At 35.4% G+C, this 16,261-nt stretch overlaps 1 protein-coding gene across 2 annotated transcripts in view; it reads right to left on the bottom strand.

Moving 5' to 3' along the window:
• The window catches only part of Start1 (Steroidogenic acute regulatory protein-like), a 251,063-nt gene that overhangs the window by 142,646 nt on the left and 92,156 nt on the right, over window positions 1-16,261 (bottom strand). For both annotated transcript variants that reach the window (XM_081735713.1, XM_081735712.1), the window contains exons 5-6: window positions 12,394-12,471; window positions 3,580-3,633 (exon numbers count right to left, since the gene is read on the bottom strand). In XM_081735713.1, coding sequence (XP_081591839.1) covers window positions 3,580-3,633; window positions 12,394-12,471 — 132 coding nt within the window. The remainder of the gene's footprint in view (window positions 1-3,579; window positions 3,634-12,393; window positions 12,472-16,261) is intronic.

Below are 16,261 nucleotides of genomic sequence, written 5' to 3'. Positions count from 1 at the left end.
GTTCATCGTATGTCTCCTAGACACACGACAATCGAATAACTGCAGTGTTGTCACTCCAATCTAAATGAGCAGCGGAGATTTTTTCTTATTTAGTGACTTTTGTGGGCAATACTCAAGTAAGAAAAAATTATACGTATCAATTGGCGACTATGCTACGTAAACAAGAACATAAATTGACAAAAGAGGGATCTACATAAACTGCATAACATCGATCTTTATAATTTTAAATGTGTGGGCATATATCAATGTGTATAACTAATTCAATCGACGACTGAGCTACTAACTAGTTCAATCAATGGGTTTTTGTATGTAGTAGGTTATTATTCTAGTGTGGAAAGCCATTATTTATTGAGGTACACCTAATAATTTGTGCTTATAAGCTAACTAGTCGGGAACACCAAACTTGTAAGCTTGTACTGTAGATTTCTTTATGTTAATTTTCTTTCAAGTTTCAAGTTTGTAAGTTTCTCGTAAGTTAGACGAAATATACACACTTCTAGAGATTTTCAATGAATCTACAATGTAAAAACAAATAGAACCCGCAATATGTTGCACCCACAAGAACGATTAGTCTTTGAAATATGAGTCAGTGTTTTGTACTGCATATATTATCTGACACACTGTCTACATTTTTTCACTAAAATTAAACAAAAAATGGGGGTGAGTTTTTACCGTAGAGCCTTAACACTGAAACTGTAAGTGCTAATTCGTTTCTGTCACTTCCTGTTGCAACACAGTAATAAAATCAAGACGTGAAACAGTATTGACTCCATATCAGAAAACTGCTTATCGCTATCTATATCGTTTCCGTTTCACCCATTATGCGATCAATCTTTAACAGAAAAATCGTAATTCTCACCACTTCCCGTTTGAACAGATAGATAAAAGTCAAGACCAATTTTGCTCTATGGAAATAAGTATTGATACCACAAGTTAGTAAATTTCCACTCTTTCCGGTTTTGGGAATGACGATTTGTTTTATTTATTTTATATTATTAATTAATTAATTTATTTATTTATATATTTTTTTTGAAACGTTGAATTGATTGTTATAAACCACTTGTCGCTACCTATTGCCGTTCTTGTTTTATGGCCACCAACGTTGAAACTAGGAATGCTTCATTTCTACCACTTCTGATTTGACTAGTGGAATAACGAAGGAGATCGGTACTATTCTTGGGACGCTGAATGGATTGTAAAAAAAAAACCGCTCCTCGATATCCATCACCGTTTATGTTCTATATGGATAAACGCTGAAACCGGAAATGGTTAATTGCCATCATTTCCGGTTTGAATAGAGAGTTGACAGAGAAGATGGAATTATTCTTGAGACGCTCAATCGATTGAAAAAAAACTGCTTCTCAGTATCTTCTACCGTTTTTCCTCTATAAGTATTAGCGTTGAAACTGAAAATGGTTGACCTGTACCACTTCTGGTTTGAATAGATGAATAACGGAGGAGATGAAACAAAAAATACGTTTCTCGCTATCTATTACCGTTTTTGTTCTATGGCGATAAACGTTTAAACTAGAAATTGTTAATTTCAACTACTTTCGGTGCGATTGAATTGTCTGATTTTGAGTTTAGCATCTCTTTCAGCAGCGAGGCTATATGAGACGTGGAGCCACAGCTTAACGTGGGATCCAAAATACATGTGCTCCCGCCGGGCATTGAATCCGGTTCTCCCATGCTAAAGGCGCGTAAGCTAACCACTTGCAAGGGAAGTTCGAGGGAAAGCACTCGCTTGCACAGAAACTAAACATGTCATTTGAAAGACCAATTCATGCTGATTACAACAAGCTAAAATAATTCCTGTACGGTTGAGAACTTTTCGAGAGATTCAACGTTAAATGCACGATTGCGCCTCCTAATGACCTATCGTTATGATGCAGTTTTGATGGTTTGAACTTGCTAATGCTTGGTCACTGGGGTCCATTCACAGACAAATTGTCCATTGGAAGTTGGATGACGGATGACAAAGACAAAATCATTGAGAATATACCAAAGAACTACACACGATTTGTACAACTATTTGAAGTGTTTGGATTTTGACCAATAAAAGATTATGGCAGGAGATTTGTACATAATATGAAACTTCTTCATCCGGACGTTACGATGTATCAACGAAACATTCAAATAAGGTTTGTGTTCATGCTAATGAGTCAGTTCCGATCACAGCGATAGATTGGATTGTTTCTGTTTGCGTTCTACAAGGCAGGTTACCGAACCTTCTGAATCACCTGCCGAGATTGCTTTTTGCTTTAGTTATGCGAACTGTTCCCTTGACGGATACAACGCAATTGCACATATAAAATGTTTGTGGTGCAATGAAGTCTTTTTCTTGAATCATTTCTTCATAGAACAGACGAACAGTGATCAACTTTCATCTCTAACCTATCATTATTGTGAACTATAATGACTACTTTTAACTAACAGACCCGTAAGTTATTGCAAAACAGTTTTTTCTTCTGTTACCTCCGATAGATTTCAATTCGCATATCAATATTCGTTGCTAATAATGTACTTAATGTATTTAAATGTCATATACTCATGTTTTCATATAAACTTCCAAGTTGAATCTCACGAATAGTTCTCAATCGTACAGGAATTTTATTAGCTTGTCGTAATCAGCATGAATTGAACTTTCTAATGGCAAGCATAGTTTCTCTGCAGGCGAGTGCCTTCTCCCGAACTTGCCTTGTTAGCCACGAGTGAGCTATACTTCCAGTTTGAATAGGGCTTTGAAAAAAAAAATCCATTCCCTACCACACAGTCTTATGTAGGAGAGATAGAAGATAACATCACTAATTCTAATTCAACTGACCAAAACTGACATTTTCTTTTTTTGTTTTGCAAAATTTCTGATCAAAATTGCAATATTCATGTTTAAAAGATATTAATTTTTAAAAGTGTGAAATTTCAAGATCTATAAAAAAATGAACGAATCAACGAAATACTGAGAGACAACAACCTACTACCTGATATCTACTGCTCTAAAAATTAAAATAAAAAAATTGTAGTATGTTTTCAGACTTATACACAGTGATTTAAAAACCTGCAGAGTTCCCCCGCCCTCCCTTTCCATCTTCAATTTACATTACTAGGAATTACAACTGGATAAGTAATACACTGAACCGAACCGAACTTTTTTTCTTGAATCTGGAGGCTCTAGTTTTTTTTTAAAAAAAAGTCCTTAGATATTTTATATTGATTACACATTCTTGAAGGGAAAAAAAGCGCTAATCATCATTCAAGAAGGGTGCCATTTCTAAAGAAAAGCAACTAATAGTACACATTCGTAGTTTTAGAATGGCTGAGAAAACATTTTCCCCTGGATCATTTTTTTTTTTCGATTGGCTCTGCTTTCTTTTCAGAATAACCAATTTTTGAGAAGGCATGATATATATAGCACTATTTTTAAGTAACTGTAATATATTTGTTTAAATTCTCGGAATCTTTCATACAAAATATGTAGTTCTCGAATATTCCAAATCTTTGTAAAATTGTCTACAATCATTTAAATATAGCAGTTTATTATATAAATATGTAGGTTAAATATTAGTGTTAGTAAATACTTACATTATAAAGAAATACTTTGGCAATGAGGAAGGCACAGGTACCTGACGTAGTAAGCTAGAATAGAGAAAAAATATATATGAGTAAATAAGATATACAAATATATATATATATATATATATATATATATATATATATATATATATATATATATATATATATATATATATATATATATATATATATATATATGTATTACTATTCATCTACAAAGGGTATTTCGGAATACCAACTGCAAGATTTGGCAGGGGATCTTATTCACAAAAACAAGACAAAAAACTCATGAAAGCTGAATTTAGTTGCGTTTCTGAGTTATGGAAGTAAATGCATTTGGAAGTAAACTTCGAAGGCATATTATCATGAACACATGAATACTAATACTAATGGTTAGAGAAAACGGGATACGAAATTTTTAGTTATACTTGAACTCGTCATCGATACTGAAATACTAACGGAAATAGTTCTTGCATGCTACTGTCGACAGTGTATGCTAGTTTACAAGTCTCAGGCTATGGTCACTTGGCGCGTGACATTTAATTGATCGTTTCTTTTGATGTGGGGCTCGCTCTTCCCTCCCCTAACTTACGAGTAATTTAAATTATTATTATTTCTAAATCTATATTAAGATATTACTTTTGAGACATTTCTCGAGTTTCGGCTTTTAGTCCAGAACAATCTCAACCACATTTGATAAACAACTATCACATCATTTTGATTCAAATCAATCAAGCTATTTTTGAGAAAAAGAAGACTAAGAACAAAAGCATCATGGGGAGGCGGCATAATGTAAGGTTATAGTAGCGGGAAACACCAATGAATTTACAATTGTCTAACCAGCAACAATGTATGGATATAAAATAAACAAACAAATAAATAGAAGAGAACGAAAAAACAAAGAAACTCAATACTCAGTACTTCCAACGTCCTAGCAGAAGTATTACTTTTCGGAGATTTTCCCGAACGCTACTTCTAAAATCACCACCTAAGATCTTTTTTTTTTTTCATCTTCCCGCATCTTTTTCATCTTTTTTTCTTTTTTTTTCAACGCAAAGTATTGTAGCTCAGAAAAAAAGGCAATTTTGACTTGTCTTCACAAAGTTTCTCTGATAGTTTCCGTACCTCTCAAACGGAACAAAAATTATGAAATACTCTGTAAAGATAAAATACAGTGCTTACAGCTCCACATAATAAAGGAAGGAAATGTTTTTCGTAATTAACGCGTTGGCTACCATAAAACTCATTGGTGAGTCCCCTGGTTTTATTCGATCTATACTGTGGGATTCACCGGTGATACCCTCAGTAAAAATCATCTAGTTCGATTATCTACATCTTATAATCTTACACTTTAATAACAATAATAATGATAATAAACCGAAAAACGTTGACTACTACAAAAATACATAGATATCTACGAGAACTCAGTAAAGGGGTGCAATAGTCAACGTGTTAATTCAGATAGTACCTTTTTGTATGAATGCAGAAAGTTTGAGCACGTCGTTTTATGATTACGAAGGAAATTATATACATTTTATACGAAAAATGTTCATGTAATTCTAAATTTAAAAATTTAACAGTGTGGTCAATTTATAAAAGTACTGCCATTACTTTTTTTCTATTACCCTCTTCTCTAAAATAAGATAGCAGTCTTCCCGTGTAGATATAGAAATAATACTTTGTTAATACTTTTCAACGATATGTCTTCATGTATCATTTAAAAAATAAATTCACTAACAATATTTCCTGTTTGTGTGCTGGACGGCATCTGAACCAATGCATAAAGGATTTAATGCAAATCATGGAACTTTAAATGAAACTAACTCTCATTACCGAACCTTCTTAGGTGTCTTATATTCATGCGAAGATGATGATTCTGAAGTATGATGTACAATAATATCCTCTGCATGCAATGATTGCAAACCAGAATGGTTCTCGTTCGTGCTTATAAGATTTTGCGAAAAAGTACAAATAACCGCATTCTATACATTGATGAAATGACTCACTGGTGACTTCTCGTAGTAACTTTCGTTCATGCCAGGAATCTGCCTACTACGTATGAGATATAATAATGTTAACTGAAACTAAATGCCGCTGTTTATGAAAGCAACTAAAGGTGGTCAGAATTCAATGTCGAGTTATTTCAGTTATTCGGTTCAATTGATGAAGCCACATTCTTTCCAGAATTAGCTGTAAGTTGATGTAATAAAAATACAAACCTAAATATTCTTGTGAAATGAGTAAATTGAAATGGTAAGGTAATGAATATTAACGCTGCCATTTCAAACCAGGATATAATTGTTTCTTCTTTTCTGGAACTCACAACTTTCATTAAACAAAGGGTCTATATTCATTATTTGTGAGCTCACTTGGCAAAGCAAGAACACGTGCAAAATAGAAATTATGAATATAAAAACTTGTAGCGTGTCAGATGTCACCCCAAGTGGCAGTCCAATGACAAATTTACAGAAATCAGAGCAAAGCTTTTGCACAGGGTGTCTAATCAGAGTGATGTGTCTTACGGCAGTGGTTCCCATCCGATATATCGCGCAGTCTCATAGGTGTGTTGGGAAATTTTAGACATTAAAAATCATGACGCATTAGTAATTAGTTGAAGTAAATTTCGAGATAGGTTGTACTAGTCAACCTCTCCACCAGCAACAACAATACTCAGTAGCATACTCGGAGCACAACTAGGAACGAATTGACAGTTTATAACCTGGAAATTTGTGTTAAGAAGAGAAACCACGTTACGGGTTATTCAGGTCACTAAAAGAGGGGTCAATTACAAACATTGTTGTGTTAGTTACTAGTAGAGGGTTTCTGTAGAAAAGGGCAACAACATTACAATGTTGACTTTTCGTAATACATAATTAGAAGTGTTTGTCAACCAAAATAGAGCAGGTACAGCGGAATATTCACGGTGTGGCAACAGGACAACATATTCTCTTCCAAATGTCAATGTGTTTCTTATTTTGAACCTAGCATGCACAGAGTCACTACTTTAGAGCAATTATACCCCTACACTATTATAATATGTTGCAATGTTGTGGGCGTCAGTAAAGTATATCGTCAGTCACAAAAGGTTGAGACCCACTGTCTTACGGTACAGAACTATCACTGTGAGAAAATTATTACAAATGTTTCCGTACAAAATCAGACATGTGCACGAGATAGTGCCAGATGATTCCCTCAAGCGTGTTGAGTATTGTTATTGGTTCATGACACATGTAACACTTGATGGAGAGGAGTTGAACGACTGATTTTGGTCAGTAGAGGCTTGGTTTTACCTAGGCGGATACGTTAAGTTCACAAATTCAACTTCACGCCCAAAAGGATAGTTGTACGGAATGCCATATCTCGAAAGAGAATTTTCATTCTCTTCTCTCACGCGACAATCAACAGTGAACGTCATCCTGTTGGTTAGGAAATTTTTTGTTACTCTGACTCATGAGGAAAAAGAAAAGGCATCGTTTCAAGAGGACCAAGCAACAGTGATGAAAATTTTCCGATTTATAAAAACATACTCCACTTATTCCTACATCGTTGTATAGCCGTCATGTGAGGTGAAAAATTTTCTTCTACACTTTTCCGGAAAATTTTCCGTTAACAAATACCAGTGATCAAGTAACAATTCCTCAGTATTCATAAATTGATTAAATTCATGTATAGAAATGTTAAAAATTGAAAGATTGTTTAAAGAATCTGAAAATTTTCATGGCTCAGACAATTTTCAGTACTATGTAGGAACAAGTGAAACAATTTTTCATGAATCGAAGAATTGTCTGTCCTGTAAGTGATGAAAATTTTCCGGAAAATTTTCCGATTCATAAAAACATACTCCACTTATTCCTACATCGTTGTATAGCCGTGATGTGAGGTGGAAAATTTTCTTCTACACTTTTTCGGAAAATTTTTCGTTCTTAACAAATATCAGTGATCAAGTGACAGTTCCTCAGTATTCATAAAATTGATTGAAATCATGTATAAAAATGTTAAAAAGTGAAAGATCGTTTAAAGAACCTGAAAATTTTCATGGCTCACACAATTTTCACTACTATGTAGGAACAAGTGAAACTATGTTTCATAAATCGAAATATTTTGTGTCTTGTATGGAAAAATTGAAGAACTTTTTATGAGTCGGAAAATTTTCATTTTGAAGCAAAAAGTAAAACAACTTTTTGTGAATCTGAAAGTTTTATTGCTCTGTAGAAACAAATGTAAGGAATTTTCATGAATCGGAAAATTTTCATCACGATGTAGAAACAAGTGAAAACACTTCATAATCCGGACAATTTTGGATATTATGTATAGTGATGTTAGGTGGAAAATTTTCCACTATATTTAACTGCACATTGAGATATACAATTCCTGTAGAGGAAAATTAGACAGCAACAAATTATAATTTTCCAAAAGAACAAAAAGTAAAATAAATGACACATACTAAAAGTTCATAAACTGCACCATGTTATGACGCATGAAATTTGTTGTCTGTCCTTTCATACAAAGATCAGGTTTCTCGAATCAATATTACACCTAGCCTACAAAATCCCTATTAAACAATGGCAAGTAAAATCAGAAGAGAAAACCATAGTTAAAAAGACGAAGAAAAGAAATTCAAACCAGCTTCAGAGAAGAGATGAGTTTTTTAGCAGTCAAGAGATGGGTTTGTTACTGGACGTCCCTAAGCAAGACCATGGCAATCGAACGATGAGAACACTTCAGGGAGTTTTTTTACTGACCACGAAACTGCTGCCCGAATAACTGGTCTGGATTTAAACTTGATAAATAAATAAACTTTCAAGATTATTCTGTAGGCAATTTCTAATGGCCATGAAATAGACGTGGAGAAATTGCAGAACTTCGCTACTGCCTCTGCAGAACTTTATGTGAAACTATATAATTGGTACACGATGGTTCCAGCCCTACATAAAGTTTTAGTTCATGGCCCAGCAATCATTTAAAACATACTACAGTATTTTGCCTATTGAGCAACTCTGAGAGGAGGCAGCTGAGGCTAGAAACAAACATTTTCGACTTAAAGGACGCAGTTCAATAATAATAGCAGCCGTCTTCAATGAACGACATCCTAATCGCGTCCTCCAACCAAAAGGATAATTTTGATTCTTTCCTCTCGAGTTAACATCTCTTCCTACCCACAAGAAAAAAATAGACAGTCAGTTTCCGTCCATACAATGCTCCACAAATAACAAAATTTAAGTCTGAAAGATAACATAATATTTCATTTACTACTTCAAAACCATTGGAGGTTTTGGAAAAATAATTTTACCGTTGGATTTCTCTTCTAACAGGGATGATGTTTAATATGTCACATGACCATATTGCCATTTAAAAATAAACAAGTTGATTCCAATATGGCAGCCACCACGATGGCGGACGACAACAACGTCATAATGTTTCTCCTTACCACCAACATTGATCCCAATCGACTTCGGATCGACTGCATTTACAGTGTCTCAAATATTTAGCCCAATCCAGAATTTTGTCCACACTCTTTACAGTATATCTAAAAAAGTGCATTGCTGTTTCTAATGTATGTTTATGTTACTTTTTTATCCATTATTTGATGTAGCAAATGTTAATTAATAGCAAAACTAAGAACTTTCTCTTAAAATGTTGCAAAGAATTTACCATAAACAGTTTAAAGCAATAGAAAAATAATTAATACACAAGATAATATAATTTCCCTGATTTTCCTGATTGTTCAAAACTGCACAACCAGGTTTTGGCTATAATGTATCTTTAAAACTGAAATGAAAAAAATGAAATCTTTGAGTTTTACGTCCCACGGTTATGCCGGTTAGGCTAAAGGAGACGGTGATGATGAATAATGAATGAAATGGTGGAATGAAGAAAGTGGGAGGAAACGGGAGAACCCCGAGAAAACCCACGCACACGGTGTTTGTCCACCACAAAGTTCACTTGGCGGGAGCAGGGTTTGAACCCGAGACCCCATGCACCAGAGGTGAACGCTCTACCACTGAGCCACCGCGACCCCGTATCTTTAAAACTGTAGGTAAACACAAATTAATTTGATTTAATCGATTATTTTGTGATACTAAATGGTAAATATTTTTGTCCGGGCTTCAAGATTAAATACTCCACTGTGGGACGCTAGGACCTACAGTTTACGGTGAAATCCGAAGCACTGTAATGCGTTCGAACACGGCTCTCATAACCGGGGGTCAAAGCCGAGACTTCGTGTATCAAGGGCGAGCGTGCTAATCACTAGAGCACCGAGGAGGTCTGCATCAGCATATATATAACAGGGGAGGAACAGAGAGAAAAAAAAAATTAATTCTACCAGAACAAAACAAGCTAAATAGTGGCATAGTATGTCATCAGTACTCACGAAATTAAGTTTTTTTTCCTTCTGTCTTTTTAAAATTTACTTTCTATAAGTGTAACGCTATACCCAGTGGTGCTATTCTAACTTTTTAACAACCGGTTTTCTTTCTCTCTCTCTCTCTCTCTCTCTATATATATATATATATATATATGTGTGTGTGTGTGTGTGTGTGTGTGTGTGAGAGAGAGAGAGAGAGAGAGTAGACGGATAGATATAATTCTCTTGTGACATGTAGCGACCAACACAGCATACAAATGGTGTAACGAAATTATGTTGCACTTCGAATATCTTGGAAACGAATAATCTAAGATAGATGGTTGTCAAAAATAATTTAAAGACCTTCATCCAGCAATGGATCTACAATTGTTAATAATGGTGTGTATGAGTTTCAAATATAAATAACCCCCACTGCTTCACTCATATGATCCCAGTTCTCATTCTTGATATCTGAGCATTTGAGATTAAGGAATAAACGTCTATATCTCCTTTTGAAAGATCGTACTTAACCCTGTAGCTGTAAGAATTTCTAAGAATAAAGACACTTAAAACAAAATTTACCGTTCCCCTCGCCCTCTATTAATCTTCTCGTATGTACAGAGCAAAGTAATGTTCTTCAAATAGGTCAATTGTTTTTGGCTGTGAAAAACTTGTATTCTACAAACTCTCCCTTCCAGTTGAAATTTGCAATGCACACACTTGCTATGCTAATACAAATACAAGAGATATAGAAATCTTACCTGCGTGGTTTATTTTCGATTGCCGAAAATGGGTTCTGCTATGTGAAGTTGCCACCGCCCATTTTGTTTTTGATATAAATTGTTTATAAATCTTGAACAAACAAAAATTTTATGAGAACAATCGTGAACAAACGAACTGCATGGTTTAATTTTCAAATTCTGAAAATACGTTCTGCCAGGTTTAAACACATACTTTGTTTGGCTTCTTTCTTTCACGCTTGGCTTGGTAATGTGTGTGTGTGTGTGTATGTAGGTTTATCTCGGTATAACAAACGGTTCTGCGAATTCGAAATATTTTAACAAATGGTTCGCCCGAACAGATGCGAACCAGCTGAATAGCACCACTGGTTACACCCACTGAGACATACCATAATAGCAACGAATATTTTAATGTCACAATGTTTAAATTCATATTATTTAACTGAGTCATTTTGATATACGAGGTACTACTAAAAATATCCGAGATTTTTTTTTTTTTTTACCGGACAAACCAGTAGCAGTATGACATTCCGCCGCTAGATGTTTCGAGGTATATGTAGTAGCTACTGCACTACAGAGTTGTGTCAGCTTTGGCGCATTCAGTTGTGAGTTGTAGTTGTGCGTGTCAGGACGTGTTTCAGTGCTTCTACGATTTGTCAATTGGCTGACATTAAGGAGCAATGAATCTGCATCAAGTTTTGTGTCAAAAGCGTGTATCCAAGGCCGTGAATCTGTGAAAGATGACAAACAGTCGACCGTCAACATGCACAATACCGGAAATGGTCATGAAAGTGTGTGATATGATTAGCGAAGACAGAAGACAGGCAATTCCCGATGTTTGTAACAGACTTCGACTGTCGTGCAGTATGAATTCTATTCAATGTCAACGAATTCTATCCGATGAACTCAACATGAGACAAATCACAGCGAAGTTTGTTCCTCGTCTTCTCAGCATCGACCAAAAAACTACCAGAATTCTGACGTGCACTGAGCTGCAATAAAGAGTTCGACAGTGTCCAAACTTCTTATCCAGAGTCGGTGATAAATATTGGGTCTATGGTTATGAGCCGGAAACAAAGAAGCAATCATCACAATGGAAGACGTCATTCTCTCCAAGGCCGAAAAAACAGCTCGACAAGTTCGCACCAACATCAAATCGAAGCTTTTTTTTTTTTTTTTAAATACATTCGAGGAATTGTGCATAAAGAGTTTGTTCACCTGGTCAGAACGGCAACTCAAAGTTTTACTGCGAGGTTTTGAAGAGACTGACGGAAGGTGTTCGTCGCAAACGGCCAGAGCTGTGGCAAACGAAAGACTGATTGCTGCACCATGACATCGCGCCCGTGCACACCTTGCTCGTTGTGAGGGAATCCTGGCCAAAAACATGGCAACGGTCCCTTACCCTCCCTTCTCCTCTGACCTAGCCCCATGCGACTTCTACCTGTTTCTGAAGATGAAACTCACGCTGAAAAGGCGACGTTTTTACTTCATTGAAGACATCTAAGTGGAATTGCAACGGGCATCCAAGTGGAATCCTGAACACCCTTCATCCTGCGGATTTCAGGAGTGCTTCCAAAAGTGGGAACAACGCTAGAATCGTTCCATACATGCCGGAGGGGACTACTTTGAAAGTGACAGAGGACATTAGGACGTAAGTATGCTTTGCTGATTTTTACACCGACATTCTCGGATATTTTGGGTAGCACCTCGTATACACTATAATTAAGCTATACTCACCGCTATTACACACCAATGATTTATATACAAAAGCGCATAAAAAAGAAGAAGAATTGTAAATCGACATGCAGCAGCCATCTGAAAGAGTGGAAAACAAAATTTATTATTATCATCTACTACACAGTGAAAAAAGCTACTTTACATAAAAAAATACTGTACATAAAATCAAATCAGTGCAAAATGATTATTTACATGCGTTCCAGCTGATCAACATTTTTGTACTGCAGGACAAAATGTATTTCATCATTCAGTCTCGAATTAACTGCATTGCTCTTAGGAATGACCTGATGCTATTATCTCCTACGCTTTCGGACACACGATGGAGCTCCTAATTTTATGCTTTGTTCTTAATTAATATAGACACTGGGTTGTCCAAGGTCGACTGTAACTATGGTACAATCTTTGTGGTTTGAATGGCTGAGCGAGACCTTAAGAGTGAGAAAGTGTAGCTGGCCTGAGAATGGTGTATAAAGCGAATCAGCACTAAGCCGAAGACTTCGGTTCAATCCCGGCACACATTTCTTTACCAGGGTGTCTATTAAAATTCCAAAATTAAATTTCGTGACTTTTTCGTGACCTTTTCTTTACCAAATCATAAAATTTCCTAACATTTTCAAGAGCGAATTTGCGTGCAAATTAGGCCGAATTTTCGTTCATGCGATAGAAACGTACTTAACTTGCGATTTGGTAGCGTCTAAAGCCGACCATAGACATTTTTGGTGGTGAATTTTGACGTTTTATACATCGAAATTTTCCAATCTGTACTTACATTTGTACAGCTTAAAAAAATCGTGACCCAAAAGCTAAATTTCGTGACTTTTTCGTGACTTTCATGACCATTTTCTGATTTCGTGACTTTTTCGTGACTTTCGTGACCGATAGACACCCTGTTTACTCTCTAAATTTCAATTCTTGGACTACAGAGGATGTACTGTAAGGAAAAATCAGTGGTTCACTTTATATTTCATTTATTATAACTAAGTGATTCTTTCAGATATCATCAATATGTTTCCAGACACCGACAATTGATTGGTTTGTTTTGGTGTTTAAAGTTCTTTTTAGTTCTGGGGTTGTAGGAGACGTAGAGCTACAGCTTAACGTGGGATGTGATCCACACGGAGAATCGAACCCGCGTCTTCCGTATTAAAGGCACCTACGCTTACCATATAGCCAAGAACCATTGATCGTTAAGACCGACAAAAGATTTTAAATTTTCTCAGTCATTAAGTTTATTACAGCTTTTCCTATCTTCAACCTATGGTTCATTTCAGAAGTTTTTCCCCACCACACTTACGTACCCTGTCTAATAAGCCTAAATTTTGGCGTTCCTCTTTCTACCATTCAAAGGTATACACAATGTGTCTAAATATGTCGAAAAAAATAATTAAAACTTTCATAATACCACTAAACATTAATTTGTATTAGTGAGATAAGTAGCCATCTTTTAGTATAAACATAAATTGAACATTTGTTATTTATGTGATAGTTGGAGTGGTGAGGTAATGGAAGAATGGCAAACGATGACAGAGTTGGGAACTCAAACGGTTCTTTCTATATTCATACAATAATATTATTCAATCCAAATCAAATACAACCTGTGTGAGTAGTATCATAGCACCAACATGATAACAGCTGAACTTTTAATGATTAAAATAAATAAATAAATTGTGCAATTCTCTAACTAGCAGACGTTTTCACATTATTTTTTTTTTCTTTTTCAACTGCAAGACATTATGAATTTTCTCTTCACTAAAGACATAAATATGGAATATTTTACACGTAAATATACAGTACAGTTTGTTACAAATATATTCCTAAGAATTACATACGATACTATCATGTAATATTTATACTGCAAAATTTATTCTGTATTTTGCACAGGTCAATATTCTATATATTTGATTGATGTATATTCAATATTTCGTACACTGGATTACCAAATCGTATAAAATACTGCTTTCTCTGAAATTTCAAACAAAAGTAATACCACGACATGACTGATGTGGTTCGTAATCTCTTCGATTCTTACATGAAAGAATAATTGAAATTAGGTTTGTGACGGCAGAGTTCTGATTTCTAATCATTCAAATTGAAAATACGACTAAAATCAAATCTTTAATACATATATAATAATTTTTCTTAGAGATCAAAAGCTGAATATATTTATTGCTGATAGCGGTTACTGATAGTTGACAAAATGAGGAGCAATGAAGGGGTGGAAATTTAAATCTGAAACGATACTTTATCTCAAAACAGTTTCCCCTCTCCGACGTGATCAGCTACTTGTTTCCTCTTTTTGCAGTAACTAAATGGTGAGGAGTAAGGAAGATTGCTTTTGATCGCCTATTAGCTTATGTGTGATATACCTTAGAAGAAATAAATCAAGAATATTTTCTAAACTCAGGTCTTATTTTGTATATCATCATTTAAAGTATTTGCGTAGCTACAAACATTCATGTACATCATTTTCACTCACGATTTCATAATTTTTTCAATTATTGTGGGACGTTCTACTATAATTTTATGGGACGTTCTGCTTTCTTTCCATATTTCAGAAGCATATAAGGTGAAAATACGCTGTCTTGTAGTGCATGTACAAGGGTCACTCAATAAAAAACCGGAACTTTTTAATGAATCCTTTACAAGAATGGAAAAGAAAACACTTACTTATTTTTCAACGTAATCCACTCAGTTCTATGCACTTCAGGTAATGCCAGCGCTGGACAAGCTTCTCAATTCCACGCGCAAAGAATTCTTGAGGGTGTGTGCGTAACCAGTTATGCACTGCTACATGGACTACCTCATCATCAGCGAACCTTGAGCCACTAAAAGCTTCTTTCATTGGGTTAAAAATGTGATAATCTGAAGGTGTCAGATCCGGGACGGGGGGTGGGGCAAGCAGATGAACTTTAGGTCTTTGATGATATCTAATGTGACTCTAGCAGTGTGTGCCCTCGCGTTGTCATGCAGTAACAGAAACTGGATACCAGTCCACGCCGCTTCCTCACAATTGCTGGTTTCAAATTTTCACGCATAAGTTTGCGTACCTCCACAGTTTACATTTTGACCCCTCGGCATGTAATGTTCAAGAATTGCTTTTTTATGGTCCTAAAACAAAGTCAACATGACCTTACCAGCATTAACATCCTGGGCGTGGCGAATCTTCAACATTTGTACACCCCGTTTGAACTTATCTCCCCATTCGCACACTTGTGTTCGACTCAAACAACTTTCACCATATTGCACTGGCATCCAACGGTGAATTTCGATTGGTTTCAACCCTTCAGCTAACAGAAATCTAATGACACTCTGCTCCTTCACGTTGATGCACACCTGCAAGGAAGCCGCCACCTTGTTTCACTAATTTCCAGCTTCCGTTTGCGAGGCAGGCAGGCCAGACCCATCTGATAATAGTTCTAGGACATCATCAAAAAATAACAAAGCAGCACCAACTTTGTCGAAGTTTTGTATTTTTTATATAACTTTTCCGGTTATTTATTAAATAGACCTTTCAAGTACATTCTTAAAAAAAATACAATATTTTTTCATATTTACTACAGATATAAACTGCGTCATAGAAGAAACGCACAGCAATTCAAATATCGAAGGGTAAAGTTCCTTTTGTGCACAGTTTACTTATTGATTTCCAACAAGCAATGTTAATTTATCAAATAAACAAAAGAGTGAAATAGACAAATTTTTTGCTCGTTCCTATTCAGTCTTGAAAATGTACATGTTTTTTTCATAAAGCACTAACTACTTATCTCACTATCTTCAACCTACATGCAGCAATTTTTTTAATAAAGACTTTATTAGAAAAAAAAGCTCGATCTTGTTTTCTTACCTATAAACAACAACAACAACAACA

The sequence above is a fragment of the Thermobia domestica genome, chromosome 13, assembly GCF_964235325.1.
Source record: "Thermobia domestica chromosome 13, izTheDome1.hap1.1, whole genome shotgun sequence".
NCBI lineage: Eukaryota > Metazoa > Arthropoda > Insecta > Zygentoma > Lepismatidae > Thermobia > Thermobia domestica.
This window is presented reverse-complemented; position numbering and strand designations above follow the sequence as displayed.